Source organism: Equus caballus, chromosome 3 (genome assembly GCF_041296265.1).
Source record: "Equus caballus isolate H_3958 breed thoroughbred chromosome 3, TB-T2T, whole genome shotgun sequence".
Classification (NCBI taxonomy): Eukaryota; Metazoa; Chordata; class Mammalia; order Perissodactyla; family Equidae; genus Equus; species Equus caballus.
The window spans coordinates 43,559,142-43,574,757 of record NC_091686.1 but is presented as its reverse complement, the minus strand read 5'-3'; the positions used below and the strand labels follow the sequence as shown (position 1 = coordinate 43,574,757).

The 15,616-nt window shown below is 36.5% G+C and overlaps 1 protein-coding gene and 1 long non-coding RNA gene across 10 annotated transcripts in view; one reads left to right on the top strand and one right to left on the bottom strand.

The window, feature by feature from the left end:
• The window catches only part of BANK1 (B cell scaffold protein with ankyrin repeats 1), a 313,664-nt gene that overhangs the window by 78,105 nt on the left and 219,943 nt on the right, over positions 1–15,616 (top strand). For all 9 annotated transcript variants that reach the window (XM_070263353.1, XM_070263356.1, XM_070263359.1 and 6 more), the window contains one exon: positions 6,139–6,278. In XM_070263353.1, coding sequence (XP_070119454.1) covers positions 6,139–6,278 — 140 coding nt within the window. The remainder of the gene's footprint in view (positions 1–6,138; positions 6,279–15,616) is intronic.
• LOC111772836 (uncharacterized) lies at positions 2,050–3,165 on the bottom strand. The gene is made up of 3 exons (XR_002806921.2): positions 3,009–3,165; positions 2,323–2,422; positions 2,050–2,230 (listed from the first exon to the last, which is right to left on the bottom strand). It is a non-coding gene; the product is annotated as an uncharacterized lncRNA (long non-coding RNA).

Here is a 15,616-nt window from a genome sequence, read left to right as displayed (position 1 = left end):
CCCAACACAGCATGTCTGGTTTTCAACAAGAAATTACAAGACATACCAAAAGACAAGAAGAAACATAGTCTAAAGAGGTAAAGCAAACATCAGACTAGATTTAGATGTGACATTGATGTAGGAATGATCAGATGAGGAATTTCAAATAACTGTGATTCATACGTTAAAGGCTGTAATGGAAAAGTAGACACATGCAAGAACACACGGGTAATGTAAGTGGAGAGAAAGAAGTTCTTTCATTTTTTTCAATGCTAGTCAAAACCTACTAAACTGACTCCGTGATGTACAAGTGGGTCACAAACCACAGCTGGAGAAACTGTGCTTTGTAGCTGCACTGGCCAATATGGTAGCTGCTAGCCACATCTGGTTTTTTAAACTTTAATTTGTTATAATTAAATAAAATTTAAAATTCAGTTCCTCAGTTGCACTCACCCTATTTCAAGTGCTTCCTTAGAACATATCCATCATCTCAGAAGTTTCAATTGAAGAGGACTCATGGTACAAGAGTTCCTTTTTCTCTACATCAATTTTGGAATAGGAGAGAGTGCCCATCGTGCTCTCAAAGGCTAGTGATCTGTTCAGAATCTGCAGTGTAACCAAAGGGTCACTTAACTAGTGGCCAAGAGAGCTCTTTTTATTCTGTGTTGAGCCATTTACTGAGTAACTGTAGACAAGTCTCTTAATTTTTCTGTGCCTCAATTTTTTTGTTGATAAAATAACTTCTCTACTTACATATCAAGCACTCACTTATAGAATGTTTGGAGATAAGGGAGATAAAGTATAAGACAACACTTAACCAGACATTCAAGTGAGGAACAAAGTGTCAAGCTCTCCTTCTAGCTATTCCCTTAAACATAAGGATGGTTTTTCTGGAATAAACTATCCTCAGCTTCTGGATGGAGTGTGGTAAACTGTCTCAAAACCTCCTACCTCCTTCTCTTCCCTACAAAGAAGAGAATGGAGGGGACCATCTTTATTATAAATATTACTGCTCACATTGCCCCTCTCTTCTCCTAGTCTTCTGCTTGTAGCTCTTGATGTAAAAGCCCCCAGATTTGTTTGTCCTTTTTCACTCTTGGGAAATCATGTTCAGGAGAGCACCAATTCTATGCCAACTCATGTGTAATCCCTATACTCACTGGTGACTTCCAGAGGCAGGAAATGATCTCAATAAGTATCCCGCACCATCTAATAACAATCTATGCAGATTTAAGTCTTTAACTTTTTTTATATACTTCTATGGATACCAAGTTAAAATGGGGTGACTAAAACTAAACTGGAAGCTTCCTAGGGACCCTTCCCCACTCTCAGAATTCTTTTGAAGAATATTGATGCCTCAAGTTCAGGAGGCAACCTCCATCTGTCCAGTCTCTTTCCAGTCTAGAGAAATTGCTCATGTGACTTGATTTCTGATCATCTGCTTCATGAAATAATTAATCAGACGACAAAATGTGGTTTGCCCTCTGTAAATGTTCTTTTGTGTTATACCCAGAGCTTTTGGTACTGAGTGTGGCTGGTGTCGAGGGCTGGTATGGCAGTTTCACAGCATTGTCTGGGACATGGGCTTATTTCTAGTCACCATTCCCTAGTCACTGAGGTGTGGCCACAAGCATCATGGAGCAAGATGGCTTCTAAGATTCTTGCCATCACACTATACTCTGAGCAATATGATGAAGCAGTCGGGGCTGGAGCCATCTCACATTGGAGTGCAAGAGCCAATTCTATGCATCTCTTCCCTACTTCATTTTCACAGATGTTACTTTGTGCATTAGTCTTCTCGGGCTATCATTAGGCCGGCTCGGTGGTGCAGCGATTAAGTGTGCACGTTCTGCTTTGGCAGCCCGGGGTTCACCCGTTCAGATCACTGGTGCGGATGTGGCACCGCTTGGCAAGCCATGCTGTGGCAGATGTCCCACATATAAAGTAGAGGAAGATGGGCACGAATGTTAGCTCAGAGCCAGTCTTCCTCAGCAAAAAGAGGAGGATTGGCAGCAGATGTTAGCTCAGGGCTAATCTTCCTCAAACAAACAAAACAAAACACAGACTGGATGGCTTAAACAACAGAAATTTATTTTCTTGCAGTTCTGGAGGCTGGAAATATAAGATCAAGGGGCCAGAAGTTGGTGTCCAGCAAGGCCTGTTGCCTGGGCTTGCAGATGGCCGCTTTACTGCTCTGTCCTCGCATGGCCTTTTCTCTGCGTACATGCGCTTCTATTGTCTCTTCCTCTTCCTGTAAGGATACCAGCCCTTTATATAAGGGCCCCACCCTTATGACCTCAATTTAACCTTAATTACCTCCTTAAAGGCCTTGTCCCCACATACATCCACGCTGGAGCTTAGAGCTTCAATAGAGGAATCTTGGGGGACACGATTCAGTCCATAGCACTTTGGTAGCTTGCTGGGAATATTTTCACCACAGAAACTGGCAAAAAATAGAAATCAAGTCTTTCTTTTTCATTGTAGAGAGTCAGTTTATCAGCACACCGCTGAGAGAATAAAGAAGGCCTCATTAAATTAAGAAGGTTTCTGTAAGACACATCTGCTGAAATCTTATTAGTCAGAACTTAATCCCAAGGTCACATCTAGCTGAAAGTAAGATTGGAAAATCCAGTCTTTTTAGCTGGATAACAATGTGCCCAGCAAAAACAAAAAGTCAGAATTCTGTTTCTAAAAGGAAGAAGAAAATAGACGTTGGGGTAGGCACTAGCATTCTTTGTTAGAGAAGGGTAGCCCCGGGACAAACTATAGTTCTTCCTTTTCTTTGAATACCTCCTCTTAACCATTACAAATAAATAAGTGTGCGCGTGCGCAATAGTCTTTCAACAATGAGGCACATCAAATACTCTCCCGTCTCCTTAAACAGTTCTCAGAACTCTCAGACTTTTCTCCACCCAACCCAACACTTTAACATATTATTGTTATTTTTAAGTCTGTATTTCTTTACATGTTACTAATTTGGTAACAATTCAGAGAAAAACAAAATTACGTTAAAGTACAATTATGCCAACCTGTGAAGAAACCCTAAGAGGGCATGTTTCCCTGCTAACACCCTTCAACATCATCGTCTGATTTTTTCAATTTGAGAAAATATCCTCTAATTTTGTCTTCTCTTTCCTTTTAGCTCAATAACTTGGTACACTCCTAATTCCTTCATTGTCTAAACCCAACACCTTCCAGGGTGTCCACAGGTTTGTGTCTGACAGGAACTGTTGTGTCATAAAGGAATTTGAAGTCACTATAGTTGCAGCTTATCCCAAAACTTATAAAAATACATGTGAAGGCTTTAAACTAGAAATATTAACTAATTTTTACTCAGAAGGAAGGGAGTATTCCTCTGGTACCTACAGCTCAGCCAGAAAATATTATCACACGGCAAGGGGACAACCAATTAAGAGTTGAAAGGAATGCAAAATGTATCAACAAAGATATAGAATCTTTTTATTAATTAAGAAACTGTGTTCTGGATAATGTCAATTATCACTTCATGTGTCATTAAAAGAGCATAAAAAATACTTTGGGATTTGCCAAATGTTGTACAGAACCTGCTTAGAAAAATAACAGCTGATAAGAATTTTTTTAAAATGTCATTATTCAGGAAGATGATTTTAACATATATTAAATTGACATTAATTTTTAGGCATGACCAAAGTTGTGAAGTCACTGAATATTTAATAATAATGTTGTAATTAAAAGAGAGTCATGTTGATTTCAGTTCTCTTGGAAACATTAGGTGGGGTCATTGAAGGTTTACCATATGGTAAAGGGCTAAAATTGGTGCAGAAAGGATCACAGCTTTTCAGATAATGGAAAGAAAGAAAGCAATAAAGCTCTTAAATTACTGGATTTGTGAAATATCCATTTTTATGGATATAGTGAATATAGTTCTGACTATTCAGAAATACCTTTGGATTCTATTTTCCATAAATTACTTCAGTTTGCCCCTCATCTGAAAGGACAGATCACTTAAATCATGGAGACAGGGAAGGTTGACAAAGGCTCTTGAATGGCCTGGAGCTTGAGATGTGAAATTTAAAAAGAATTCCTTTTTACCCTTGCTCCTCTGTAAGTGTACTTTCTTGTGTATCTATGCCTGATGGGGGCAAGGAGTTCCATCTGTTTCTTCCATGATAAGCCTTTTTCCTCCTCAGAGCTAACTCTCATACCCTTGCTTGGTTTGGTGATCTTAATCTATATTTGTGTGTCCTTCCAGTGTTAAATGTTACTTGCCTACTTTTGTCTACAGAGTAAATAGCAAAATTCACTTTCCTCTTTTCTGTTTGAGTCCTTAGATTAAAATTCGTTTTTACCTTTATTGAACGACTGTAAAACGTAGACATCATAATGACCACAATTAAAGTAAAATAATGCTCAAGCTGTATGAGGTACTGTTCATGAAGAGGTCAATTCAATAATATGCTATTAAGGAGGGCCTCCCAACCAGATGAATCCATAAGAAGTCCATCTTGATATACAGGTGCAAACAGTAATTAGGTCTTGATTTAACAACTGATATTCAACAGGTATGAAAATGTGCACAGCGAAGACAGTACTTCAGAGGGTGTCTCTTTCAAAGATTACTCTAAAATCAACATCATTACCAATAGATCCAATGGCAAAGTTTGAGTCAACTAATAACTCAAGATATCAGGAATAAATCAGTTCATTTTCATGTTGGATTCTAAATAAATTAGAATATTTTAAGTGTTCTACATCAAAGAACCACTAAGCACATCTTCTCACTATGTATCTCTCAGGATCCATCACCTGACTTTCATTCAGAAGGTTAACACATCATTGTAAAACTCCTAATCTCTGTTCCTATAAACAAAACCAATATCTTCTTTCAAAATCATTTTTGTGAAATCTGCTAAGATTGATTTCATTTGATCCGGTAATTCCAGAATCCTTACCACATGTGCACTCTGTGGCAGATGAGATGTACTTTACAACTTTCAGGGTTTCGTTGTGACTTTTCTTTGACTCTGTATTAGGTAGATTCTTCCTTTGGGAACAAAGGACTTTTCTACATATCTTTTCTTTATAATATAGGTTAAACATTTAGTCAGGCAATGTGGGAAGAGGAAATTTCAGCTTCTTGATTTAGTTAAGCTTGAGATTGCTATTCTTGGCTTGAAATTTCCCTGAGCAATATCCTAAGAGGTCCTTTGCCCTCTTTAGGAGATAAAGTAAAGTTAATGCCTAACTCTTAAGAACTTTTAGAGATTCAAAGCTTCATTAGGTGGCTAAGGCTGGAACTGGCTTTGGGTCTGATACTTGTTGGCTTATTCCAAACTCCAGATGTTTGGGTTGACAATTTTCCAGGAGAATTTGGGAAATGTCTCCTAGACAAAGAGTGAAAGTTTTTAAAGTGTGTTCTGAAAATGAATTTAAAGAGCTAAATTTTGTTTACTTTTGTTATAATAAAACATAGTAACTTTTCTGTTGAAATGATTGTTTATTCTTATTCTTTCACGGGGAGTCCAACATTCTTAGGTAACTAGCTCTGTTGGTATGTTACAGCAAAATTCACAATGCAGTGTGTCAGTTACCTTAAATTTGTTGTTCACAAAAAGACTTTGGACGAATGTATGGTTCAATAGTACTTATATAGCAAGACATTAAACCTTGCTTTCTCAAGGGTTTTCAGTGCAATCAATTGAATAAAAGTTCTTTAATTTTAATCTTCTCTACTCTTTCTTTTTCCAAACACAATTTTGAGAAACTTGCCTGTAATTAATGGGAATTTTCTTTATAAGATTTATAACAAATTCCTAAGTTTTAATGAGTGACTTTACTGTTCTAAATTCTAAAGTATTATGTAAAGATGATTATAGATTATTTCAAAAAAAAGAGGTTATAGGTAGGGAGAAAGGATTTAGTGCTTTGCTTTTATTATAATTTTGACATGTGTTTTTATGTCCTAAGGTTTTTGTTGAAAGAATTAAGTCTAAAATTGTACATCCATAAAACTATTTTGTGGTTTCTAACACTGAGAATAAAAAAGAAAACATTTAAGTGCCAGAAGTTGGTAAAATTGTTATAAATTCTTAAAGCCTTCCTTCAAATTCTCTAAGAGATATAACAGTGTGATACACGCGTTATACACACAGCTCCTAACTCTTGTTTGTGTTTTATAAGATTTTCCTGCTGGCCCTGTCAATGTCAATGTCTACTGTGACGGAATCATGAAGGCCACAGCAGAGATTAAGTACTACACAACAGCAAGGGCAAAGGAATGCTCATTGGGAGTGGCAGGTCCTGGAGATGGTGTGTGCTGGGTGAGTTGATCTTTCTATGAAGTTGATAATGAGCTTAAGAGCTAAAGGGGGACAAAAGAATGCATGCTTTGGTATAAAGTCTGCCTGTTCGTTGAATAAGAATGAATCACTGATCAATAGGAAAGGAAGAAACCGACCTCTGTGGTGCAGAGATGCAGATGAATTGGTTTGCTTAAGTAAAGCATTCCAGATAATGTCACTGGAAGACAGATTATCCATTACAAAACAGCTATGGCGGCAGGCTCAGTTTAAAGCTGTTACAGAGCAGCTAAAGAAAGACAGAAGGATTAAAGAGAATTAAAGGTTTAAAGCTAGAATTTTCTGGGAAATATGCAAAGAAGCATTTCCAAGCCTCAGTTATTTCTCTAGTGTGACAAAGTATTACTGAGCAATGACGACTTGGTGAGGAGTTTCCAGTCTTGCTGAGGGGCCCTTGTTTGGGACCTTCTCTGGGGAATGCAGATGCTGGGAATGCCCTGCCCGCATGGATTTAGAACTTAACAATTGCATTTTGATTAGTCTTAAGCCATTAGTTTAATTTCTGCATTTTACTTTATTTTTTTGTTACCTGACCCACTTTCAATAAAGAGAAAGCTTGTTTAATGTGGAACTTTTATCCTTTATATGCTTATTCCATCAAATTTTCGGAGTGAAATAAATGTAATTTCTGTTTATAGCTACTTGAAAATTAGAATTATAGCTTTGCTCAATTGCCGTGGTTTTTTTTTTTGTGGGGGGGAAGGGAAAGTAGAAGGAAGTAGAGAAGAAGAAAGGGAAAGTTGAATGAACAATGTGATCTTCAAATTTACCACAAAATATTCTATGAGAACTGGTAACAAAACCATCCGTGATGGTGACATTCAAAGCTTGTCGTGAAGGCTTCTGTGTGTAAACTAGTTTGGAATGAGAGACTTTGTTACTTATGTTGTGTGATACATTTTTCTATTACAGTTCTCCTTTGTGAACGACATATTTTAGAACAATGGATAAGGTAAAAATGTCTTAGAGGACAGGGAATAAAATACCATCTATCAAACTGGGGAGTCTGAGGACATTTGACAAAATGTCTATATTGTAATTGCAAAGCAAGAGCAAAAGTAATAAATAACCTGAAATATAGATTATTTCATTTTCTTGTGACAAGTCTACCTTATCTTTTATGTAAAAAATTCTCTTCAGTACAAAAAGATTAATAAGAGCAATATATTACATTACCAGTCTTCAGCATGGAAGGAAAGTAGTCCCCAAAACATATATTTGTGTTAGTTTTGCCTTTAGAGGGGGTAAAAAAACCTTTGTATATAGCGAAAAGTAAATGTAATTTATGACTCTTGGACAGTTTTTCAGAATGCTGTAGTGTGCAAGTCATGATTTCTTCTACAGCTTTCAGTGAATAAAAGCTTCTGTGCATAGTTTTTAGATAACTAGAAAATGATCCGTTTCATTTTCACCCTCAGTGTCAGAAAGGAGAGGCAAGAAAGGGCTGTGGTTACATTTCAGGATTTCCCCCTCCACCGGGCCCTGGAGGCACAGGGAAAGGAGGAACCTGGGCAGTCGCAGCTCGGTGCAGGCTTCTGCCCTCAGAAGGAGCCACCTCACCCCTGAGCAGTGGGTGCTGACAGGTAGCATTATTGTAACTTGGTGACAGCAGACCACAGCATGGTAAGAAGAGACATTCAGATTAGGTTTAATATATACAACTGAATATGGGCCTAGAGGTTTTGCTAGTGTCATCAGGGGACTTAGACATGTTGTGGGATTAGATTAAACAAGTTCTAAGACTGAGATCTCAGACCAGACTGAGCTGTACCATCACAGGCCTGAAAGAAAGGAAAGGCTGCAATTCAGTCAGTGTCCACCAAATCTTAGAGTAGGTATGCCACGGAGTCTGTCTAACCCGCTGGCTTCTGGACCACATGAGTTATCCCACTGTGAATTCACTGAAATGGTGAAAGGCAGTCTCTCCCCTTGATGGAAAAGAAGGACCTGCAGGGCATTCCCTTGGTGTGTTTCAGGGGTGCTAGGCCCCAGAGGAGGTGTCCCAGGCCTCACTGTGCTGCTCCTTCTGGGCATGTGCATTTTCCTTTTGACATCTGGCTTTGCTCCCATGTAGATTATGTTTAAAAAATTGTATAAAAGCTTTTCTTTTCTTTTCCAGTATAGAACATTACAGTAATTGTTTCTTTCATGTGCTTACTACTCTATCACTTAACTGGGAATTTGGATATTTCTCAAGTAGTCCACTGAAGATCTCTATTCACAGAACAACGCAATTATAGTTTTATTCATCATAGTTATCATGTATCTGTAAGAATATATGCCAGCAAATTTCAATTTTTTCAGTATCCTACCTACTTAGCTGAAATGATATATTGTAGGAGCTTTCCTGAGTTTTCCTGTAAATTTTAATGGAAGATGTGATTTAAATAATGTTAAAAATTAATAGTAAGATACTTCCTGTAATTATTTAAAAGCCATTGGGTATAAAATAACATGAATATTCTGTGAATTTGAAAAAAGGAATAATAAGAAGAAGAAATCTATGGGTTTTATTTTTCAGTAATCTTAGAATTTGTAGTAAGAGACTTTGTATGATCATTTCAAAGCTAGTGGGTATATAGTAAAATGACCATTCTGTGAATTTGAGAAAATAAATGATAATGAGAAATTTGAATTTCTTAGTTTATTTTTAATGATGTTCATTACATTTTAGAATAGTTTACCTAAACCAGCTTAATTATCTAATTGCTTCCTAAATCATTTCATCTTTTTCAGATAAATACTAAATCCCAGCACATAGCATCATAAAGCTACAATTTCCAGAGCATCACCTTGAACAGTAAATTAGAGATTCAAATGAAAAATTCCAAAGCCCAGTTTGGGAAGATAATTAGAATTTAGGGATTAATGTTAGAAATACTAGTAACTCCTATTTAACTGAGATAATTAAAACCTTAGAGACTTTCATCCTATTTACACAAGTGTCCAGGGGCAACAATAAAGTTAACTTTGTATAGGAACGACTAGATACAGTGTAAACACCAAATTCGGTCAAAATGCTAAAAGAACATAGCAATTGTTGATCAAAGCATTAGGATGCTATTCATTAAAAGCATGGAGGGGTTTTGGTGAGGAAGAGTGCCCCTGAGCTAACATCTGTGCCAGTCTTCTTCTATTTTATATGTGGGATGCCTGCCACAGCATGGCTTGATGAGTGGTGTGTAAGTCTGCACCTGGGATCCGAACCCGTGAACCCCAGGCCACTGATGCAGAGCACACGAACTTAACCACTATGCCACTGGGCTGGCTCCTAAAAGAGTCTTTTGAAAGAATACCAAGTAATTCTTCTTAGTTGTGTTTCTTATTGGTAAAATGGTGCCTTTGTGTCGCATGTGTTTATCATTTTGCATGTTTTACTTTATACTTATCGAAATCTTATTTTCATCTTCATGTTAGGTACACTTAATTTACAGTTTTTATTACATTATATGTATTATTCAATCCTTGGTTTTCTGCCTGCAAATATTTAATACAGTGTGAAGCCAGATGTGGTTGGGGTTTTGTTAAGTCCTTGTCTTCCTCAAAAGGTTGACGGACATCCTCCTTCCTCTTTTCGTCGGCTCCTGTTGATGAGAGGTGCAAATGCATCTAGTCTCTAAACTATACTCATCATAATGCCAGTGCTATCTAAGATACTACCTAGCTGCAGACTTTCAGGGTCTCACTGGATAAGGTCCAAATTCCTTTGAATGGCTCCCAAGGCTGCAGGGTCACTAATCTTTTCCAGCATCAATTTCTACCACAGCATACCCTCTATGTCTTCTTCTTTTTATTTTTTTTATTAACTTTTAATTTTTTTTAATTGCAGTAACATTGGATTATAACATTACATAGCTTTCAGATGTACACAAGTTCTGTGTAGATTACATCATGTTCACCACCCAAAAACTAATTATAGTCCATCCCCTCACATGTGAGCCTAATCACCTCTTTGGCCTTCCCGCCTCCCTGCTTCCCCTTTGGTAATCACCAATCCAATCTCTGTTACTATGTGTTTGTTTGTCCTTGTTTTTATCTTCTACTTATGAGTGAGATCATATGGTATTTGACTTTCTCCCTCTGCCTTATCTCACTCAATATAATACCCTCAAGGACTAGCCATGTTGTCACAAATGGTCATATTTCATCATTTCTTATGGCTGAGTAGTATTCCGTTGTGCATATATACATCATCTTTTTATCCATTCGTCCCTTAATGGGCACCTAGGTTGCTTCCAAGTCTTGGCTATTGTGTATAATGCTGCAATGAACATAGGGGTACATGTATCTTTATGCCTTTGCGTTTTCAAGTTCTTTGGATAAATACCCAGCAGTGGGATAGCTGGATCATACAGTAGATCTATTGTTAATTTTCTGAGGATACTCCATAGTGCTTTCCATAGTGGCTGCACCAGTTTGCACTCCCACCAGCAGTGTATGAGGGTCCCCTTCTCTCCACACCCTCTCCAACACTTCGTGTTTCCTGTCTTGTTAATTATAGCCATTCTGACTGGAGTGAGGTGATACCTCATTGTAGTTCTGATTTACATTTCCCTGATAGCTAATGATGTTGAGCATCTTTTCACTTGCCTGTTGAACATCCGTATATCTTCTTTGGAGAAATCTCTGTTCAGATCTTTTGCCCATTTTTTAATTGGGTTGTTGGTTTTTTTGTTGTTGAGCTGTATGAGTTCTTTGTATATTTTGGATGTTAACCCCTTGTCTGATATGTGGTTTGCAAATATCTTCTCCCAATTGTTAGGTTGTCTTTTCATTTTGTTGGTGGTTTCCTTTGCTGTACAGAAGCTTTTTAGTTTGATGTAGTCCCATTTGTTCATTTTTTCTTTTGTTTCCCTTGCCCAGTCAGACATGGTACTTGAAAATATGCTACTTAGACTGATGTCAAAGAGTCTACATGCCTATGTTTTCTGCTATGATTTCAGGTCTTACATTCAAGTCTTTAATCCATTTTGAGTTGATTGTTGTGCATGGTGTAAGGTAATGGTCTGTCTACTTTCATTCTTTTGCATGAGGCTGTCCAGTTTTCCCAAACCCATTTATTGAAGACACTCTCCTTTCTCCATTGTATGCTCTTGGCTCCCTTGTCGAATATTAGCTCTCCATAAATGTGTGGGTTGATTTCTGGGCTCTGAATTCTGTTCCATTGATCTGTGTGTCTGTTTTTGTGCCAGTACCTTGCTATTTTGGTTACTATGGCTTTGTAGTATATTTTGAAATCAGGGAGTGTCACACTTCCAGCTATGTTCTTTTTTCGCGGGAATTCTTTGGCTATTCGGGGTCTTTTGTTGTTCCATATAAATTTTAGGATTCTTTGTTCTATTTCTGTGAAAAATGTTGTTGGAACTTTGATAGGGATTGCGTTGAATCTATAGATTACTTTAGGAAGTATGGACATTTTAACGATGTTAATTCTTCCAATCGAAGAGCATGGAATATCTTTCCATTTCTTTGTGTCTTCTTCAATTTCTTTCAACAATGCTTTATAGTTTTCGGTGTACAGATCTTTCACCTCTTTGGTTAAGTTTATTCCTAGGTATTTTATTCTCTTTGTTGCAATTGTAAATGGGATTGTATTTTTGATTTCTCTTTCTGCTACTTCGTTGTTAGTGTATAGAAACACAACCAATTTTTGTACATTGATTTTGTATCCTGCAATTTGACTGTATTCATTTATTGTTTCTAAAGGTTTTTTAGTGGATCCTTTAGGGTTTTCTACGTATAAAATCATGTCATCTGCAAAGAGTGACAGTTTCACTTCTTCTTTTCAAATATGGATCCCTTTTATTTCTTTTTCTTGCCTGATTGCTCTGGCTAGGACTTCCAATACTATGTTAAATAAGAGTGGCAACAGTGGGCATCTTTGTCTGGTTCCTGTTCTAAGAGGGATAGCTTTCAGTTTTTCTCTGTTGAGAATGATTTACTGTGGGTTTGTCATATATAGCCTTTATTATGTTGAGGTATTTTCCTTCTACACCCATCTTATTTAGAGTTTTTCTCATAAATATATGCTGTATCTTGTCAAATGCTTTCTTTGCATCTGTTGAGGTGATCATGTGATTTTTATTCTTCATTTTGTTAATGTGCTGTGTCACATTGATAGATTTGCGGATGTTGAACCATCCCTGCATTCCTGGAATGAAACTCACTTGATCATGATGTATGATCTTTTTAATGTATTGCTGTATTCGATTTGCTAGTATTTTGTTGAGGATTTTTGCATCGATGTTCATCAGTGATATTGGCCTGTAATTTTCTTTTTTTGTGTTGTCCTTGTCTGGTTTTGGTATCAGGATAATGTTGGCTTCATAGAATGAATTTTTTCATTTTTTCATAGAATCAATTTTTTGGAAGATTTGAGAAGGATAGGTATTAAGTCATCTTTGAAAGTTCATAAGAATTTACCAGGGAAGCCATCTGGTCCTGGATTTTTGTTTTTGGGGAGGTTTTTGATGGCTGTTTTGATCTTCTTATTGGTGATTGGTCTATTCAAATTCTCTACACCTTCTTGATCCAGTTTTGGAAGGTTGTATGTTTCTAACAATTTATCCATTTCTTCTAGATTATCCAATTTGTTGGTGTATAGCTTTTCATAGTATTCTCTTATTATCTTTTGTATTTCTGAGGTGTCTGTTTTAATCTCTCCTCTTTCATTTCTGATTTTATGTATTTAAACCTTCTCTCTTTTTTTCTTGGTGAGTCTAGCTAAGAGTTTGTCAATTTTGTTTATCTTTTCAACCAGCGGCTCTTGGTTTCGTTTATTTTTTTCTATGTTTTTTTAGTCTCTATTTCGTTTATTTCTGCTCTGATTTTTATTATTTCCTTCCTTCTGCTGATGTGGGGCTTTGTTTGTTGTTGTTTTTCCAGTACCTTTAGATGCACTTTTAGATTGTCTATTTGGGATTTTTCTTCTTTGTTGAGATAGGCCTGAATTGCTATAAACTTCCCTCTTAGAACTGCTTTTGTTGTATCCCACAGATTTTGGCATGTTGTATTTTCATTTTCATTTGTTTCCAGGAATTTTTTTATTTCTCTTTTGATTTCTTCATTGACTCAATCGTTGCTCAGTAGCATTTTGTTTAATCTCCACATTTTTGTGGCTTTTCTGGTTTTCTTCCTGTAGTTGATTTCCAGTTTCATACCTTTGTGGTCAGAAAAGATGCATGGTATTATTTTGATCTTCTTAAATTTACTGAGACATGTTTTTTGGCCTAATATGTGATCGGTCCTGGAGAATGTTCCATGTGCATTTGAAAAGAATGTGTATTCTGCGGTTTTTAGAATGTTCTATATATATCTACTAAGTCCATCTGGTCCAATGTGTCCTTTAAGCGCGTGTTTCCTTATTGATCTTCTGTTTGGATGATCTATCCATTGGTGCAGGTGGAGTGTTAAAGTTCCCTACTATTATTGTGTTACTGTCTATTTCTCCTTTTATGTCTGTTAATAATTGCTTTATATATTTAGGCGCTCCTATGTTGGGTGCGTAGATATTTACAAGTGTTATATTTTCTTGTTGGATTGTTCCCTTTATCATCATGTATTGCCCGTCTTTGTCTCTTGTTACAGTTTTTATTTTAAAGTCTATTTTGTCTGATATAAGTATTGCTACCCCTGCTTTCTTTTCTTTGACATTTGCATGAAATATCTTTTTCCATCCTTTCACTTTCAGTTTGTGAGTGTCTTTAGGTCTGAAGTATGTCTCTTGTATGCAGCATATATATGGGTCTTGTTTTTTTTTAATCTAATTGGCCACCCTATGGCATTTTATTGGAGCATTTAGTCCATCAACATTTAAAGTAGCTATGGATAAATATGTATTTATTGCCATTTTGTTACTTTTTTTCTGGATGTTTTAGTAGTTTTTCTCTGTTCCTTTCTTTTTCTCTTGCTCTCTTTCCTTGTGGTTTGATGGCTTTCTTTAGTAATATGTTTGATTTCTTTTGTCTTACTTTTTTGCTTACTTGTTATAGGTTTCTGATTTGTGATTACCATGAGCATATTATATAATATTCTATGTATACAACAGTATATATCAAGTTGATAGACTCTTTAGCTTCACCTCTTTCTAAAACCTTTACTTTTGCTCTCCCCTCCTCCCACATTTTATGTTTTTGAAATCTCATATAGTCTCTTGTATAGTGTGTGTCTATCCATTACCCTCTTATCATTGAAATAGGTGATTTTAGTACATTTGTCTTTTAACATTCATATTATCTTCACAGGTAGTTGATCTGCTACCTTTACTATATTTTTACCTTTACAATTGATTTTATTGCCTGAGTTTTTTTGTTTTTTGATAATTTTTTTTATCTCTGTTTGTGCTCATTGGTTTCCCACTTAAATAAGTCCCTCAGCATTGCTTGTAGAATTGATTTCTTGGTGATAAACTCCTTTAGTTTTTGCTTGTCTGGGAAGCTCTTTATCTCTCCTTCCATTCTGAATGACAACCTTGATGGATAGAGTATTCTTGGCTGTAGGGTTTTTCCTTTTAGCACTTTAAATATATCATGCCATTCTCTTCTCGCCTGTACGGTCTCGGCTGAGAAGTCCACTGATAGCCTGATGGGCTTTCTTTTGTATGTCACACGTTGCCTTTCTCTTGCTGCTTTTAGGATTCTCTCTTTATGTTTAATTTTGGACATTTTAATTATAATGTGTCTTGGTGTGGGCCTCTTTGGGCCTATCTTATTTGGAGCTCTCTGTGCATCCTGTACTTGGATGTCTGTTTCCATCCTTAGGTTAGGAAAATTTTCATCTATTGTTTCTTCAAATAAATTTTCTGCCCCTTTGTCTCTCTCTTCTCCTGCTGGTACGCCTGTAATCTGAATGTTAGGGCACTTGATGTTGTCCCAGAGTTCCTTTAGACTGTTCTCATTCTGTCTAATTCTTTTTTCTTTTTTTCTGTTCATCTTGGGTGATTTCCTCTAGTCTTTCGTCTAGCTTGCTGATCCATTCTTCTGCATCCTCTACTCTGCTACTGAGTCCCTCTAGTGAATTTTTCATTTCCAGTATTGTATTCTTTATTTCTGATTGGTTCTTTTTTATATTTTCCAGTTCTTTGCTGATGCTTCAAAAAGTGGGAAAACACAAGGGATTGCTTTTTTTCTAGTGCTATCTGAAAAAAATAAGTGAAAAACTATAGTATAGGCGTATAAATAAGATATAAAGAGAAATGAAACCACCCTCTTAAAATATCCTCTCTTTTTATAAAATTGAATAAATGAATCTGATGTTTCTGAAATTGAGGAGCTCTCAGAGGTGCATAGTAGAAAATGAAG